The sequence below is a fragment of the Mobula birostris genome, chromosome 2, assembly GCF_030028105.1.
Source record: "Mobula birostris isolate sMobBir1 chromosome 2, sMobBir1.hap1, whole genome shotgun sequence".
Classification (NCBI taxonomy): Eukaryota; Metazoa; Chordata; class Chondrichthyes; order Myliobatiformes; family Myliobatidae; genus Mobula; species Mobula birostris.
Window position 1 is genome coordinate 51,871,057 of NC_092371.1, and position 19,161 is coordinate 51,890,217.

The window sequence follows — 19,161 nt, forward strand, 5'->3', positions numbered from 1 at the left end:
TATTTTTAAAAAATTAACTTAATCTTTTTTAAAAAAAATATTTGATCATCAAAGATGTTTAAGGATGATTTGAAAGTTTAAATCTTCAATAAGAGATTCAATTTGATTCAATGTGTGGTCATAGATAACAGAGATAAACTGATGACTGAGGTCTATGATGACTATGGCAATCTGAGATTTAATGTTTGAGCTAAAATCCCCTCTTTTGTCATTTTCCTAGAGTCATAGAGAGTCACAGAGTACAGCACAGAAACAGGCTCTTTGGCCCATCTAGTCTATGCAGAAGTCATTCAAATAGTCTACTCCCAATGACCTGCACCAGACCACAGATCTCCATATCCCTACTATCTATTGAAACTTTGCTTAAACATTGAAATCAAGCTCGCATGGACCACTTGTGCTGGTAACTCATTCCACACTCAATATCCATTTATTGATTGGAATTCAGGTACTGTATTTATTTAGAAAGCTACAGAGATACTGCAGAAACTATTTCTTGTGGCAATGTTAAGTGCACTAATATTAGCATCCAATGTTGGAACTTCATGATTGATTCATTCAAGCTGTCTCTTCTGTGTGCTTGTGATTACAATACTGCTTCGTGTTTCAATGTAAATATCACCTATTTTCTATGGGTAAATTCAAAGAAGGCATTTTAAAGCAGACAGAAATTAAAATGCTGTTCAAAATAGTATTCTGGGAAATGAATGTTTGTCCTTGTCTGTCTTGGAAGTTTAGTCAAAGGCTTCTTCAGAAAAACTATTGGGTTTCCTCGTCTGAAAACACGTACCACTAGGCTCAAGAACAGCTTCTGTCCTGAAGTTATAAGACTATTGAACAGTTCCCTTGTAAAATATGATGACTCTTGCTCTCAGAATCTACCTCGTTGTGACATTTCACCTTACTGTCTGCCTGCACTATACTTCCCCTGTAACCGTAACAAATTTTCCCCAATTTTCTTATTGCTTTCTTTTGTACTGCATCAACGTACTGATGTGGTGAAAGGATCGGTATGGCTGACATGCAAAATAAAGTTTTTCACTTTATCTTGGTGCATATGACAATAATAGCTACTACCTGCCAATTACCAAGTTACCAGGATTAGTTGCTTATAGCTTCCCTGAGCAATTGAGCAAAAACTCCAAAGTGGCAAATAGTTATTCAGAATAATGTTAGCAAATACACAGTAATCTATCAGTATTTACTTATGGAATTCAGCTAAGTAGGACTACTTTCCCGCAATAATTTTTCCTCACTAATTTCTCATCCAACAAGTGAATGTTTAATGGCTTGAAAAGCAGTTAGTAAAGGGAGTTCATTCACTAGTCAGCCAAGAAATGTGAAAGGTTGTGCAATTGAAGTGATTGTGCAATTGAAGCTTTCTTTTGTTGATAGTGGCAGCCAATATCAAAATGTCAGTTTATGATGCGATTTTCAGTCATGATGGAAAAAATTTTCTTCCTCCCTGAAATAGTTTTGAGCAGTTAAAATCTATTGAAACATAGATGTCTTTTTAAGATTGGGAAATTGTGGAAATAAACAGCTTAGTGATTCAATATATCCGTTAGTAATAAGAGGAAATGTCACATGCTAGTATTTTGTAATATGTCACTTGCCGACAGACTAAAATAAGTTTGACTTCATGCTGTCTGATTACCAGAATGTGCGACTTTCGGAGTGCCTAGCTGCCACATCCTGGGGCAACAGTGAAAGTCTACCGAAGGAAAGCTGCCAAGAACCTGCTAACATTTTACCACAAAAATCCATTGGAAAAGATGCAGCTATTAAATTGTCGTTTGTGGGAGTTTTGCCATTGCAGCATACAACAGAGTATCAAAGGACAGTATAGCCACAAGAGAACCATGCCAATTAGATCAAAGTAAATTTATTTTCTAAGTGCGTATGTCACCATATAGAAACTTGAGATTAATTTTCTTGAAGGCATTCACAATAGGACAAAAAGATACAACAGAGTCAATGAAAAACTACACACAGAGAGGCAGATAACCAATGTGAAAAAGGACAAACTGTGCAAAAATAATAAGTAGATAGATAGATAAATAAATAAATAATGCTGGAAACATGAGTTGTAGAGTCCTTGAAAGTTAGAAGTTAAAAGTTAGAATTAGTTCTGTGTTGAGGTGAGTGAAGTTGTCACCAGTTTTGGATATGGCCCAAGTGCGGAGCAAGAGACACTGAAGCAGGTCGATAGTTCACAGATTTTAATGCAAACAATGTTAAAGGGAAAAGAAAACAATAAACGCTAGGCCAAACAGGGCTATTAACTAAAACTCTCAAATGGAAAATGAAGCCTACACTGTGGCTGAAAAGAACAATGAAGAATAAAACGAATACCGCCAGTCTTCAGAGTCAGTTGACTTGACAGTCCAATTTCTCAGGCAAGGTGAAAAGTAAGCAGGCAGCAAAGCATTGTTGTGTCCAAGTCTTGACAAATACTACGACAGAATGAATGGAGTTAAATACCATCACAATAAAATAATTTGCTGATACATGCATATTCACGAACGCAATTGCTGTATCTTCTGCGGTGCCGAATCCATGGTTGTGACAGAAGTTATTCACTCTTGTTCAGGCTACTAACGGTTCCAGACCTAGTGGTGTGGGAACTAAGGCTCCTGTACCTCCATCCCAATGGCGACAACAAGGAGAGAGCACAACCTGGAAGACAGGGTTCTTGATGATGGAAATTACTTTTTTGTGGCAGCACTCTTTGTAGATGTGTTCAATAGTGGGGACAGCTTTGCTGTGATAGACTGGGCTGTATACACCTCTTCTTGTAACACACATCAAAGTTGCTGGTGAACGCAGCAGGCCAGGCAGCATCTCTAGGAAGAGGTACAGTCGACGTTTCAGGCTGAGACTGTACCTAACTGAAGGAAGAGCTAGTAAGAGATTTGAAAGCGGGAGGGGGAGGGGGAGATCCGAAATGATAGGAGAAGACAGGAGGGGGAGGGATGGAGCCAAGAGCTGGACAGGTGATTGGCAAAAGGGGTATGAGAGGATCATGGGACAGCAGGCCCAGGGAGAAAGAAAAGGGAGAGGGGGGAAAACCCAGAGGATGGGCAAGGGGTATAGTGAGAGAGACAGAGGGAGAAAAAGGAGAGAGAGAGAGACAGAATGTGTGCATATAAATAAATAACGGATGGGGTACGAGGGGGAGGTGGGGCATTAGTGGAGGTTAGAGAAGTCGATGTTCATGCCATCAGGTTGGAGGCTACCCAGACGGAATTCTTGTAGGTTTTTCCATTCTTAGGTATTGGTGTTGCCATACCAGGTTACGATGCAACCAGTCAGGATACTCTCCACTGTGCACCTATAGAAGTTTATCAAGGTTTTGGATGACATGCTAAATGAACACAGTGGAATTGTTGAGATTTATTGACTTAATATTTTGATGGATGATTATATGAAGCTTCTAATGATATACTGACAATAATAAATTGTCTGCCTCAGTTTTGTGTAACCCTTCAATTTGAAATTAATAAAATTCAGAAAGAGTGCCCAAAATAAAAGTTTTTTCCCTATTAAAAATGTCCAAAATTGGGATCAAACTTTGCCTCAGCATGAAACCAAGTATTTAAGTTTGATGTTTTCTAAATAAGGAATTGAAACCTACTTTAAAAAACATTGAACTTAAAATATAGATTTTTTGTGCCTCTGAGAGCAGCATTGTATTCTTTGGACACAGTCCACAGTTACATACTTGGATGGAGAATCAAACATCCATTGTATTAAATTGGCCTACTGCACTGTATGCTTTAATAACTGCAGCAACAGCTTCAGCAACATAAAGATTTGCTGTTTGCTGCCCTCCAAAGACAGTAAGATTTTGCTGCAGTTTGAAGACAGTTAATTAAATGTTTTCTATGGCCTTTGCTCAGCTTTTTCCTCTTCCAATTTTCTCTGAGCACCCCTCCAAAAGCAGTCAAGGAAATGAGTTGTATAAAGTAATAAGAAATTCGATTAATTTAAAACCCTGCAGTACTAAATTACACCAGCCACTTCCTCTACACAAAATTCTGATATTAGTGAATACTTATTTAGAGATTGTTTAATAGATTTCCTATTTTTGACATTAATTTGCAGCCTAGATTTGAGAGAAAGAAGTAATTTCCCACAATAAAAGTGAAAGAAGGAAGTGAATTTAACCTTTTAGAATGGTATGACATTCTCAGTCTCTCACTTACTGAGATTTCTTTGAGAGCACTTTAAAGGACAGAGCCAGAGGGATGAGGCAGACAAAGACATGAGAAAAGAATTTTTGGGATCTGAATTTTAAATAGGAATCTAGAAATCAAAGGATTGGTAGAGAAGACTTTCTGAAGTTAGGATCTTGTACCAGCATGTGTGAGAATTTTGATTTAATGATTGTGAACATCAAAGGGCTCATGAGGAGGCCATGACGGTTCAAGCGGGTGCACCATTTTGAACGGTTCTGTCTCACACTCACTCCATTAAGTATCAGTGCCGCAGAAACATTAGGAAACACTATCAACAAAAATGATTGTTCTTCTAAACATAATTCATAATTTTAAAGGATGGTCCAAAGTGTGTGATTGGCACAAAAGTTACACTGCTGGTGCAAGAATGTAATTAGACTGGATTAATTAGATTGTTTCTGTGATATCATACTGGAGGAACATTGTATCATTTCTCAATGCATGCATTTCTAAATGACAATAAATGAGGACTGAATGTCCTCATAATCTAATCTAATCGAAAATATGTTGTCAATTTAATTGGGTGAAATGGTTCTCTGACAAGATCTGTTAAAGAAACATAGCATAATTAGTAGACCATTGCCTTTCATCATATTGCAACATATATTATATTTTATAATGTTTGAAATTCTTGTTTGCTTTGATAACCTTCTAGACAAAGTGAAGACGTTTGGAAAGAATCAGGTAGAATTTTTTGGATTTATGAAAGGCGTAGATGGTTCGATTAGGATCAGAGCTCTGTTGGCATTAACAATTGAATTTGATTAACAAGAAGGCTGTAAACTTTCAAGCAAGATCTGAGATCATCCTTCTTTTGGAACTCCTTTGGTAGGTCAAATATGAGGGCAGAAAATAGTATTAATGGTAAGACTCTTGGCAGTGTGGAGGATCAGAGGGATCTTGGGGTCCGAGTCCATAGGATGCTCAAAGCATCTGCGCAGGTTGACTCTGTGGTTAAGAAGGCATACAGTGTATTGGCCTTCATCAATTGTGGAATTGAATTTAGGAGCTGAGAGGTACTGCTGCAGCTGTATAGGACCCTGGTCATACCCCACTTAGAGTACTGTGCTCAGATCTGGTCACCTCACTACAGGAAGGATGTGGAAGCCATAGAAAGGGTGCAGAGGAGATTTACAAGGATGTTGCCTGGATTGGGGAGCATGCCTTATGAGAATAAGTTGAGTGAACTCAGCCTTTTCTCCTTGGAGCGACGGAGGATGAGAGGTGACCTGATAGAGGTGTATAAGATGATGAGAGGCATTGATCATGTGGATAGTCAGAGGCTTTTTCTCAGGACTGAAATAGTTGCCAGAAGAGGACACAGGTTTAAGGTGCTGGGGAACAGGTACAGAGGAGATGTCAGGGGTAAGTTTTTTACTCAGCGAGTGGTGAATGCATGGAATGGGCTGCCAGCAACGGTGGTGGAGGCGGATACAATAGGGTCTTTTAAGAGACTTTTAGATAGGTACATGGAACTTAGAAAAATAGAGGGCTATAGGTAGGCCTAGTAATTTCTAAGGTAGGGACATGTTTGGCCCAACTTTCTGGGCTGAAGGGCCTGTATTGTGCTGTAGGTTTTCTATGTTTCTATGTTTCTAATTTCTTCAGATATTATGGACCCCTCAATACTGGTCACTCTGAATTACGTCTGTGATTTGGACCACTGCTTCCATAACCATTCCTTGGAACAGAGCAGCCTATTTCTCCTTCTGCTTCAGATGTGTTAATGTTTAGAGACTAAATGCTGCTTACCCTTGAGAGTGTCTCCAAATTCCTATTGGTAAAGATCAGAATTGGATATTACAATCTACACTGCTCCACCCAGTGAATCAGAATGAACCCAACTGCATGCTCACTCTTGGATGATATAATCCTTCAGCCCTCTTCTCAGGAGATTATCCAGAACTGCTTTTGTTTGCCTCCATCAATTATAATCCCTGCATCTGTGGACATTCTGCAGAAGTATTGAAAACAACAGTGCCAACTATTTCAAACCTACTGCAGGAAAGGATCTTTGAACTTGCCAGTATTTGTTGGCAAGAGTGAAGTTGAGAAACCCCTCATCCTGTCACTTACAGAAAGCCAAAGCCTATTTTCTTACTACAGAAAGAGACAGTCACATTGGATACAACAGAGTTGCAGACATTTTGCAGTTTGGGTGGGTGCAAAACTCTAAGGGATCTGAAACCTGGAAACTAGAGCACACTGCAAGCTTTCAATCTCAGTATAAACACAAGGGTGCCCCCTCTATGAAACCTCAGTGCACAAATTCCCATTTCCCTATGTGTCTCAGCCAGACATTTGATTTTAGATGCTGCTTGACATGGGTTAATGAAGACACAGTTATTTGTCCTGATGAAGGGTCTCAGCCCCTCCATAGATGCTGCCTGACCTCCAACATTCTGTGTGTGTTATAGAAGCAGATCACCTAGATCCCAAGAAACTTCCCAAAAAATATTGGCGGGCCAGAGGCAAAATTCACCTCCCACAGTGGTGAGTTCAATGGCAGATGCATTAATAACTAATCTCCCTCTTGTTTTCAAAATCCACATTGCAGAACACCAATAACAGGATCCTGAAGAAATACCAGATTAATACCATTCACAAACCCATGAGGAATCTCAAATCACACCTCATGTGGGTCAAAGATGTCCTGTGATTCAGGACGGTTGGTATTTATTGGATTCCCTGTGAATGCAGAGCAGCGTGTATCAGCCAGGTGGCGTGCGCAATGGAAACCTGCATCAAGAAACACTGGACGTGTATCCGTTTGGATTACCCAGAGAAGTCAGCGGTAGCAGAACATTGCATTCGCAATGGCCACAGGATTGACTTTGATGGCACAAAACTACTTTGCCGCACCAGAGGCTTGTGGGACCACCCTGGTGAAGGAAACCATTGTAATAAAACTAGAGGAAAAGAATTTTAACAAAGATGAAGGTCCCACTCTAAGTAAGAACTGGATTTTAATTGTAAACTAGACGGGACAGCGGAAACCTGAATGGATGAGGACTAACCAATCAGGAAGGATGGACGAAGGGGGTATAAATACCACCAAACTAGATATCCCTAGGCATCATACCTTATGAAGATAGCAGAGCTTGTCATTGAAATGTCAGTTAAAATCAATATCCGTACCCAGCTGGAAGCTTGAGAAGAGTTTATTCATGTTACTTGGTATTTTCATAGATATTTTCAAAATTTCAGCAAAGTCCTTTTACTTCATTGATTTATGGAAGAATGAGATACAATGGTGAATATTCCAAGGATCATGGATCAATAACTATGATAGAATAGTTGCATTTGGGCCGTACTTAAATCAGACACATCTCCAGGCTGTTTTTGGGTCAAGTGGACTAACTTCAGGCAGCTCTTGTAGGGCGTGTTCAGAAAGGGAGGTCAGAAGGGAGTGCAGAGAAATATGGATGTGTGAAGGAGCGGGTGGCAGGTGGAACATTAGGGAAACAGTGGCGGTTGTGGTGTGGAGAAGTGAAGAGAGGTCAGGAATTGATTACAGGAAGAGAATAGTTTGATTATTAAAGAAGAGTGGAAAAGTGGAGATTCAAAATTGGAAAATGGGGAGGTGGAAATGGATAGTTGGTGTGGGAAAATGGGATGAGGATGAGTGCTGAGGAAATAGTGAGGGACTGGTGAGGTGTAAAAGAAGGCAGATGTGATGTCAATGAATGCACATGTGGTTGAGAAAGGGATGAATTGGAAGGGAAGATGAGGAGGAAAGAAATATTGAAGGGTGGAGAAATAGGAATAGGAAATGGGAAAGCCATGGTAGGGATTGAAAAGGTGATAAGAGAATAGTTGGAGTAAAAAGCTGACAAATTTAAATCCTAGTTCACTGCTCTGAGGTCCCAAATCAGAGGCAAACTTAAACCAAATGGAATATTACTTTGACTTGAAGCCCACATTCAGAAAATTGACAAAGGTCACCCAGATATTTAATGAAGAAAAAGTTAATGGGCAGCACAATAGCATAGTGGTTAGCCTAACACTCCTAGAGCACCAGCAACCTGGGTTCAATTTAGCCCCTCTTTTTAAGGAGTCTGTACATTCTCCCTGAGATCAAATGGGTTTCTTCTGAGTGCTGCAGTTTCCTCCCGCTTTTAAAAGACATATGGGTTAGAAGGTTAATTGGTCATATGGTTGTAATTGGGTGGCACTGGCTTGCTGGGCCAGAAGGACCTGTTACTGTGCTGAATCATTGTTAATAACAGCTTTTCTGAAGTAAATTTTGGTAAACAATCACTGCAAACAATGAAGAGGCAAGCGAAGGCGAAACATATTCGAGAGGTGAGCCATGCTGGTGTGTTGCAAAAGCAACATAGATGAAGTGAGTGAGTTGAAGAGAAAAAGTTGAGGCAGAGGAGATTCGATGCCTGTCCAACTAACCTAGGTGCGAGGTTGGATGACTGCAAGCACCGAGCTATTCTGAGAGGTCAAGAACGGTTTTGTTCTGGGCAGTGAAGCCTAGACCCTGAGTGAATCACTGGGTGGCATGGTCTAGGCCCAGTATGTTTCCCTGCACTAGGGCCCAGGTCCTAATGCACTGTTTGGACAATGTAAACTCCAGTCCAGATAGACTGGAAAGGTAAGGTATCAAGATCGGAGGTGAGAGTCGGGCTGATTTTGCTCACTCTCCCATGATGTCAAAGGCACGGGGAGATGGCCGAGGAATGGGACCGAGGAGGGAAAAAAAGGATAGCCATGATTGAATGGCCAGATAGCCTAATTCTACTCTTATGTCTTATGGTCTTATGATATTAACTTCTCTCTCCATGGCATTAAGGCTGTGAGACTGCCCCCAGCAGCTGTGTTTCATGTCTGCAAGCTTCGTAGCGATTTGCCCCACTAATAAGATGAACTGATACTGAGGCTTTGGGCCTACTCCAGACTGCTCCAGGAATTCGGATCCAAGGACTCAATTTGGTTCGGAGTGCTGCTGCTCATTTCTATTTTTGCATGATCTGTGCCTTTTCTCTTTCTCTGTGCATTAGGGGTTGGTCTTTATTTTATTTTAGTTAGGCTCTCTTGGCTTCTTGCTTTGTGGCTGCCTGTAAGCAGACAAATCTCAAGGTTATATAATTTGCTTCAGGCCATGTCACTTGAGGCACTGTTGACGGAATAAACCATGGGTCATATTTACTGCTTTTATATAACTCAAAAGTCAGAGAGGCTTAAAAAGAATTCAAATAGGTTTAATTAATTCAAACAGATAGCAGTACAACTGAAGTCAGATACACACAGAAAAATGCACTTCAATTAGCTTGTGGCTCACTACGGAATTGCTGATTCAAGTTCAATAAGTCATGGTCTTCAATTTTATTTTAATTTCAATTACCTCAATGGTATCATGGTTCTCTAATTTCAGACTTCAGGTTTAGTCTGAAGGCCTGTTCAGTCTCACATGTGAACTTTAGACTATGTATGTTCATACACTCTAATTCTTATCTTGGTCACAATTTACAGTTTTTGAGTTCAAGCCTACTATTGGCAGAATCTCACTCTGCAATTAAACAAAATGACTTTGGCTGCAATCTCTCTTGTGAAACCAGTGAAACTATTCTGCAACGAGTGGTTAACTATAAATATGTAATATGCAAAACTGGCTGAGAATACACGCCTTCAACCAGAAGTTAAATGGGTATTTGAGGTTAAACATATGTAATGAATCAGTTTATTAATAATACATTTAATGTATGTTATTGTATTATAGCTAATACAAAAATGGTTTTGCTTCATTAATGAAATGACAAGGTAGAGAAATACAATATAAAACTAATTCATGTGTTAATGGGAGCTGATTCTTCTAAAATGCATTTTAACTTCACTAAGTTCTGAGTGTTGCCCCTTTCAGAGTTCAAAGTTCAAAGAACATTTATTATCAAAATGTGTATACCTTGAGATTTGTCTTCTTGCAGACAGCCACAAAGAAACACGATAGAATTCACAAAAAAACCTACACCACAAAGACAGACACATTCAGTGTGCAAAAAAGAAAGAACAAATTGTGCAAACAAAAAAAAAAACAATCCACAGAACATGAACCACAGAGTCCCTGAAGGTGATTCCACAGCCATATAGCCAGTTTAGCGCTGCAGACAGTCCAGGAACCCAGTGGCTGCAAACCACAAACGCAAAGCCAGGTTCAACGCTGAGGAAAGTAAAGCTTCATGGAGTCATGAGCCACACACCGGTTCGTACTTTCCCTCAGCCTGGAGGTCTTAATCTTTTTTAAATCTGGCTCAGTGCTTAAATCAGCCAAACATTGATTTGTCATCCTCTCCTGAGCCTCGGTCCCGGCGCTACAATCCATACCAGAGTTTTGGTCCGGCCCCAAGTCCAGTTCAGCGATGGCCACCCCATTCCAGAGAGTCTGCTTCGCTGAAACCTTCAAAAATGCCAGCGGATACAGATGGTTCAAAAGCACATCGCCCAGTAGGAAATTACAAGCTGCAGATTGCACTGATCAGAGCCTCAAAAAATATATATTTAGTAGAATTAGTTTTGTTAGCTGCCTGCAAAGCATCTCCTTGTCTCGCCAGCACCATCTTTGCACACGCTTAGGGAGAAAGGTGCCTGTGCAGTTGAAATAACAAAGGTGGCATCGAAAGAAAAAAAATAATGCTCAGTGACAGCCTCATCTAATCTACAGATATCTCAGCACAAAACTGCCTAGCTAATTAATGGCTGGTGAACTGTCTCACCGACAAATAACATGAACACTCTAATCTTTCTGTTTATCCTTTGGATCCTTTAAGCATTTTATACTATTTATAGTTATTTGATATCTTGCAGCTAGATTGCTTTTCACATCTACCCTTTCAATTAATAGATATCATCTTTTTTTCTAAAAGAATTTCATATTTTGCACAAAAATACTTGAACTTCCATAATTTCCCATGAAATCACCGAATCACATACCTCAGAGGGAACATTGTTGACCCATTCTATTTCAGCTAGTCAATTATTTGCCACCCCCCCCCCACCCCACCATTTCAGAGTAGGCTAATCAGAATTTCCATTTGATTACAACGACTTGTCTTTATTTTGACTTCTTGATGTAGTAAAGGAATCTAGAACAGAATGATAAAACAGAACAAAACGCTAAGTCACATAAAGTGTTGTTAGACAGATGTCCCAAATTTGTCTGAAATGGTGGATTTTAAGAAATATTTCAAATGATTTCAAGACACAATCTTCAACAATCACAATAATATTCCATTGTGCAAGATATGGCCCCAACCACTGAATTGCTTGCCCCATGATGCCCATTAAGATTAAAGCATCCATTAGTCTTGCGAGACCATGGATCTGTGCCTGGAAAGTCTTCACTCTCCAGGCCGCAGGCCTGGGTGAGGTTGTATGGAAGACCAGCAGTTGCCCATGCTGCAAGTCTCCCCTCTCCACGACACAAATGTTGTCCAAGGGAAGGGCATTAGGACCCATACAGCTTGGCACCAGTGTCGTCGCAAAGCAATGTGTGATTAAATGCCTTGCTCAAGGACACAACAGGTTCCCTCAGCTGGGGCTCGAACTCACGACCTTCAGGTAGCTAGTCCAATGCCTTAACCGCTTGGCGCACGTGCCCATTAACTTCCATTTTACCAGGTTCTTTGTAGAACATAGAAACAGTTCAGGACAAGGATAGGCTTCAGCTCAATAGGTTGTGCCAAAATAATTAAACTAATAAGTAACCTAATCCAATTCTGTCTCCAGCAACAATCTGCTGGAGCAACTCTATGAGTCAAGTAGGATCTCTGGGGGAATGAAATTGTCAACACTTTGGGTCGAAACCCTGCATCAGAGCTGAGAGTGGAGAGACAAGCTGGTCAGCATAGAGAGGAGAAGGGGAATGGCAAGAAAAGATTCTGGGGGGGGGGTGGTAGATGACAGGCAGTGTGCCAGATAGGGGAGGTGAGCGGGGTGGAGTTGGAATACAGGAACTGGTGAATGATAGATTGTGACAGACAAAGAGAGAGCAAGAGAGAGAGAGAGGGAGAGGGGATTTAAAAAAAAACAAATGGAACAAGGTGGGGGGGGGTGCGCGGGGATATTGAAGGTGGGAGGCAGCTACTCCAGGGGAATAAGGAGGAACACAAAATACTACCAGAACTGGATATGGATAAGTAAAGCAAGTGAGAATGGGATCAATTATGGGAGAGGTGAACAAGATTTGGAACTAGCTGAGGGATTGGGGGAGGTGTTTGAAAGCTGTGAGTGAGATGGATGGGTGGAGCCAAGAGGAGAAAGGGGACAAAGATGGGTAAAGTTGGCATGGGGGATAGGAAGGAAGGGGGAAGAATGGGAGCATAGGAGGATCAGAGGGAGGGGGTGGATGGAGAAGGGAAAAATGAAGAAAAAGTGGGTGTCAGAATTCATGCCATTGGGTTGTAGACTACGCAAGTAGAATTTGAGGTGCTGCTGAACAAATTTACATTGCGCTTCATCCTGGCAGGTCAGTGTGAGGATGGGAAGGGGAATTGAACTTGGGATGGTGATTACAGACTGAGAATACGTGTTCTGCAGAGGAAGCCTCATTGGGATTACTGAATACAGGTGACAAGATTTAACTTTTGGCTGTCCTGGAAGGACTGTTTAGGTCCCTGGATGGTGGTTAGGGAGGATGTGTAAAGACAATTGTTACATCTGCTGCCAGGGCCGGAAAAAAGTACCCAGGGTAAGGGAGTAATAGGTGCAGAGAGTTGAGTATACCAGGAAGACTCCACAATGGCTATCCCAAATTTCCAGTTACAGATCACTTCAACTCCTTTTCCCAGTCCCTTCCCCTTGTCCTGAAAGTCCTGAAGCATCTTCTGCTATCCCATTGGATACGTTTCCCTGCCATTTCCCCTTCTCCTGAAAGTCCTGAAGCATCTTTTGCTATTCCACAGTCCTGAAGGTAATGTCAAAGTACTCTTTACCTGTGAAGCCCTGGAGGCAGTAGATGTCCTTCCACCTGAAACTGACAGCACTCCAGGATCTTCTTGGTGAAGACGTCCCTGGTGAAGGGATTTTCCTCATTGAGGTCCCTCACTGTCACCCTGAGAGAGTTGGAAATCCCTCATCCTCCTACTGAGGTGCTTGTCACTGTGACCATCCCGGTGGGAGTGGGTTGGCTATAACAGGTTATGAGATGTTAGATTGGTTTACCAATCACCATTAGGATCCACCCCAACATCAGCAATAAAGCTTTCATCAGGCAGCCACTTGATCAAGTACTACCCCATTATCTTCATTTTTCTTCAGAGTTCATGTTTGCAGATATATCCACCACATAGGTCTGCCTTTGTGATTCCCACTCTGTGAGAGTGGCAGTGGGACCACCAACAGAGATGATAATGCAGAAAACGTGACACTTCTGCTCAAAGAGACTTGTAACCAAAGGGGTTTCCCCTCAGGCAATTTCCTGCCCTGTTATTGTTGTTCATAGGATTGGGAAGTGGGGATTATGTAATGAAGGAAATTAAAGTAGTTAACAGACTAGAGCACAGACAAAGAATTGGACAAATTTAAATAAAATAAAAAGAAAATGGACATTCTTTAAAAAATAGTTTATTTATTTTGTTCAAAGCATTGAATTACAATGTAATCTCTTCTGCTAACTGGATCCTTAAACCATTAAATGTATGAATGCCAAAATATTTGAAAAGTGGACCAACTATTATATCACACTAATAAGTACAGGGTAATAACAGAATAAGTTGTTACCAGCAGTTTGAATTTCTTGTTTTGTTTGGAGTAAAGCACAGCAACAGCCCTACCAACACAACAAGCCTGCCCTGCTCATTTAGGTCAACGTGACCAATGAACTACTAACCTGTGCGTTTTTGGAATGTGGAAGGAAGCCAGAACACCCAGAGGAACTCACACAGTGAAAAGAACATAAAAACTCCTCACAGAGAGTGATGGAATTGAACCCAGGTAGCTGGCGCTGTAGTAGCTACGCTACCATGCCACCCTGAATAACTCAATTAATTAAATATCTTCTTCCTTATATATTTTATTTTTTTCTATTCCTATTACACATTTTTAAATGTCTCAACACAAATTCCTTTACCATCATTTTAGCAGAGGAGTTAACCTGAGAGATTTTCAGACAATTACGGACATTTTTAACCTCTCCCTCCTTCAGTCTGTGTCCCCTCCCCCCTTCTTTAGGAATACCATTATCATCCTGGTACCAAAAATAACAAGAAAACATGACTTAGTGCCTGCCCCTCAGTGGCTCTGACACCTAATATCATGAACTGCTTCGAGAGATTGGTCATGGCAAGCACTAAATCCAGTCTCATAGAAAACCTGAACTACTGGAATTCGCCTACCACTGTAGCATGTCTACAGCGAATGCCATCTCCCTGGCCCTACACCCATCTCCTGGGCATCTGGACAGTGAGAACACCTATGTCAGTCTATCATTTATTGACCACAGCTCTGCCTTCAATGCTGTGATTCAATATGTACTCATCACCAAAATCTGGACCCTGGGAGACAACCCCTCCCTCTGCAACTGAGTCCTTGACTTCCTGACCAACACTGTAGGAAGTAAGTAGATGCAGCAGCACCTCTGCTACAATTATTCCAAAGACTGGTGCTCCACAAAGTTGGACCCTCAGCACTCTACTCTACTCTCTGTACATCCAAATCTGAGGCACATATCGTTAGGCTCAAGGACAGCTTCTGTCATGCTGTTATCAGACTCATTGTTAAACCTCTTGTACAATAAGGTAGACACTTCACCCCACAATCTACCCTGTTATGATCTTGCACTTTATTGCTTCCCTCACTGCACTTTGTCTGTAGCTCTTACATTATAATCTGCATTGTTATTTTTTTACCCTGTTTTACATCAAAGCACTGTGTAATGATTCAATTTATATAAACAGTAGACAGATTTTTCACTGTACATGTGACAATAATAAACCAATATCAATGCCAATCCATTTAATTGACAGGGATAGCTTCATTTTTTATTTTGTTTGAAAGTTTAATGCTACATAAATACTCAGAAAATCTCTTCCTATACTTTGTGCTCCAAATTATGCACATTTTCATGGAAAATATATATATTTTCATTTATATATATTTTAGTGGAAACTAGGGATTGTTCTGTTATACAAGATAAGAATTTGAATGTGAATTATGTTCATCAACCTCCTTCAAAATGGAGTAAACTTGGCTATAGCCGAATGATGCATGAATGCAAATTAGTGGATGACAATCCAAGAGTGTTCCAGAAATTCTATTGTTTGTAGAGAAAAATACGATAATTGTTTTTTGACTGAACAGCTATTATTATAGTGCCAGCCTCTTTACAGATATCTTCTAGCTCTAACATCATCTGTATAATTTCCTACGTGTCCATCACCTAGTGCCCATGTTCTCACAATTCCTCTGCCACCTCCCACTGAACATTTTCCAAATTATAAACTTTCTGTACTGACAGGCACCCCGACTCTCTCACTCTCTGAACTTCTGATATTTTTGTAGGGAATTTCTTGTAGTCACCCATAACTATCTGATGACTAACTCCGATATCTTCCACAATGTACCAAAGGCACTGGAAGATGTGTTTGTTCAACCACCAAACACTGAATGATCTGTTACATGAATTGCATTTTACTTCACTGAATGAATAACACAATGGGAATTTCAAGCTGTTTGTTTCACTTCTTGTGTTGTTTTATACCTATAACATTACGAAAAGAATAATATCTTATGTTTTGTAAATAACCTAAAGACTATGAAGATATTATATGCCACATGCAGTTGAAAACAGCCCACAGACTCCACCAAGACAAATTAACATCTTACACATCACTCCTTCAGTTTCTAGATGGAAATCAATAAGGGCCAGGCTTATAAGATATTTATTTATTAGATATTACTAACAAGTGACCTTCCCTAAAAAAAAGAAATGATATTGACTTACTAAGGTTAAGCTGTATTCTTTTATAAAGTAACACAGATAATGATTTCTCCATAGTATCTTAAATTTAGAATATATTGAATCCATCTATTTCAAACAGTTAAGGAATTATAAAGGAAGACTGTTTCTCTATAAAGTACCTATTGCTAAATTAGAATCCTTCAAATTGTTGAAAAGTTAATTTCAGATAGAAAGACATCATGTCACATCTCTTCACTTTCAATAACTACACATCATAAGTTTATGTTTGATTATCAGAAAATCCTGCAACAGCACATTATAAACCTTTTATCTATTTCTTCAGTTTTATGTCAGTGTTTACCATTTGACTTGTATTTTCATAGTAATTGTGATTATTTGGATAGGTTTAACCAAACCAGTTTAATGAGCTTACAAAAGAAATTATTGTTAAAATATGCGATAACAAATCTTTGAAGTCCACAGGAATTTACGTTCCAATGCAAGCATTTACTTATTTCTCAGAGATAAAGGGATAAAAGCATGAATTTAAAGTTACTGTCTTACCTTTTTCTTCTCCGAATGTGACAAAGAATAATCAACAGAACAACTGCAACCAGAAACAAAATAAACCACTGCATATTTTGATCCAGAAATGTTTTCTTCAATAACTCAGTGCTGATGGTAACTGTGCTCTGGGTGGAATGTGCTTAGCTACAGTCTGGTAACTAGTTTAACTCTAAACGTTCATAGCAACAGGTCTGACTTGTATTGTGACTTTCTGTCAAAGGAAGGCATAGTACATAGCCAGACGTTTTATAATTGGAATCTTGAATTTCTAAATCAGGGCTGGCATCTGTCCACTTTTGGGGCCCACCCCTTTTTTAGTGGTCCTGTTGCGTATGAACCTCTTCTAAGATCCAAGATGAAATTTAGCCAAGAACATTGGAAACCTCTTCAAAGTAACAACATAAATGAACACTAGATGGTTTAGAAATAAGACAAATAATTATATTTTGTTTCCTTTAGAAATCATTACGAATCAACCAGAGATTCTACAATTCTATTTCAAGAATAGTATTAGTTATAACATGAAATAAAGTAACAATTACTGTTTGTTAATATCAGCAAATGAAAAAAATTAGAATTATGGGGTATATCATTTAAATTTGTAGCATTTGCGTACAGAAGTATTTTATTTGTGTGGGCCTGATTTCACTAATCGGGGAGCAGCCAGTTTAATACCAAAATTTGATAGTCAACAAGTATTAATAGATTTTTATAGGAGTATCTGCTTTTACTAAGTTGATTAAGCTTTGGGCACTGAAGCACAGACAGACAAGCTGCATATCCTTGGTACTTTAGTATCTAGTACTGGTATACTAACACTGTTAATTCATTCCAGAAAAATAGCCATGAGGGAGTACTCAGATAACATTCTCTTAATTAATCATATTAACTTAAATGTATTTAAATGCAGTGGAAGTACTTTCTAGTGACATTAAATTGGAATTACTTAGATTTTAAGAGCACTTTTTTTTATATTGATATCATTAACTTTCAATAGATGTGAACATTTGTGAATGTTGGAGACAGTCAGAAAAATTTAGTTTCTGAATATTTTGACAAGTGCATAAACTTTGAAATGGAGCTTATTCAGACCCTGCCATGAACTGCCACTTGCGACCAGTAGGTGCAGCTAACAACCACCATATTGGAGTTGGCCACATCTAGGAAGCTGTAGCTGAAAATTATGCATCTAGTAACTGCAAACTGTCAGAAGAGTCGCAACCACAGGTGCAAAGAAGCTTGGGTCAATATGTTTGAAATAGCAGAAAGTGCATTTCATTTATGACCCATTCACTATTTAGGGCACTCAATAACTATAAAGAGGGGGTAACAAACAGAGGCCTGCCTTCATTTAAAACCTAATACAAGACTCCAATTCATTTCAAAAAACAGTAATAGCCATGCATTTCCAGGCTTATTCAGAACTGAGGCAGTTGGTAAGTGGACAGTGTAATATCCTGGGGAAATTTCGGCAGTTTCCTTACATCATTGCTCTTGTGGTTCTGCATGACATTTGGCAATCCATAACTCTAGTGTGGATGAGGTCATGTAGAAGCTGCAGTCTTTGTTTCTTCAACTCCATTTCAGCACAGCAATTTCATCACGAATATCAGGCAGGTCCAACCGAATGCAGAGGTAGCTTTTATGAAATGTTAGGGCTGTGTGATGCCAAGATAGGAATTAGCTCGGTGAGATCCTATAAAAATTGAATATATTTGATAGTTTCATTTTATTAACACCCCTGTGAGTTTATGAATACAGTAAGGATTCAGAAGATTTTAACAGCTGCCTACATATTTATTTTTCTCAGCTTTATTGTGAGGGGTAAATGGTTTAAGTGATCTTATTACAGTTTCCTCACGTCTCCTCCTCAATATTGCTGAGGTTAAATGTAGATAGCGAACTGCTTTTTGAAGTGCTCAATTCAATCAATAAATGTCATTCTGCCAGTCAATTGCCACTTTAATTACTAACCCAAAAGCTATCTCCTACAGATGCTCAAAGGAAGTTTGATGAAAATAACATAATCCTTCACTTAAACAATTAAACATTCAAATCAGCAATATCAATTAGCAAATATTACTAATGGATCATTAGACAGTTAGTAATGAGGCTGCCATTTCCATTTATACCTCTCATCCTTGCTATTACTTATACTGTACTTGTTTAATAACATTTGTTTTCCCCTCTGCAGATATGCTGAGTTAATAAAGCTGTTTTTCAGCAGGTTCATGGTTATAACATATATATACATCGACAAACCACAGTTGCATTATTACAAGCTGCCTTTCAGAGCAAGTTATTATCAAACCCCTCGTCCACCCACCTAACTTAGCCCTCACCTGGCTTCACCTATCATCTGATAGCTTGTACACCTTCCCCTTTCTGAGTTCTTCCCCTTTCCTTTCCAATCCTTGTGAAAGGTCTTCACCCAAAATATCGACTCTTTAC

General features: G+C 39.5%; 1 protein-coding gene across 1 annotated transcript in view; it reads right to left on the bottom strand.

Moving 5' to 3' along the window:
• The window catches only part of ptgis (prostaglandin I2 (prostacyclin) synthase), a 62,373-nt gene extending 45,430 nt beyond the window's left edge, over nt 1-16,943 (bottom strand). Inside the window, exon 1 of the mRNA XM_072240802.1 lies at nt 16,708-16,943. Coding sequence (XP_072096903.1) covers nt 16,708-16,781 — 74 coding nt within the window. The 5' untranslated portion in view covers nt 16,782-16,943. The remainder of the gene's footprint in view (nt 1-16,707) is intronic.
• Nucleotides 16,944-19,161: the final 2,218 nt, after the last annotated feature.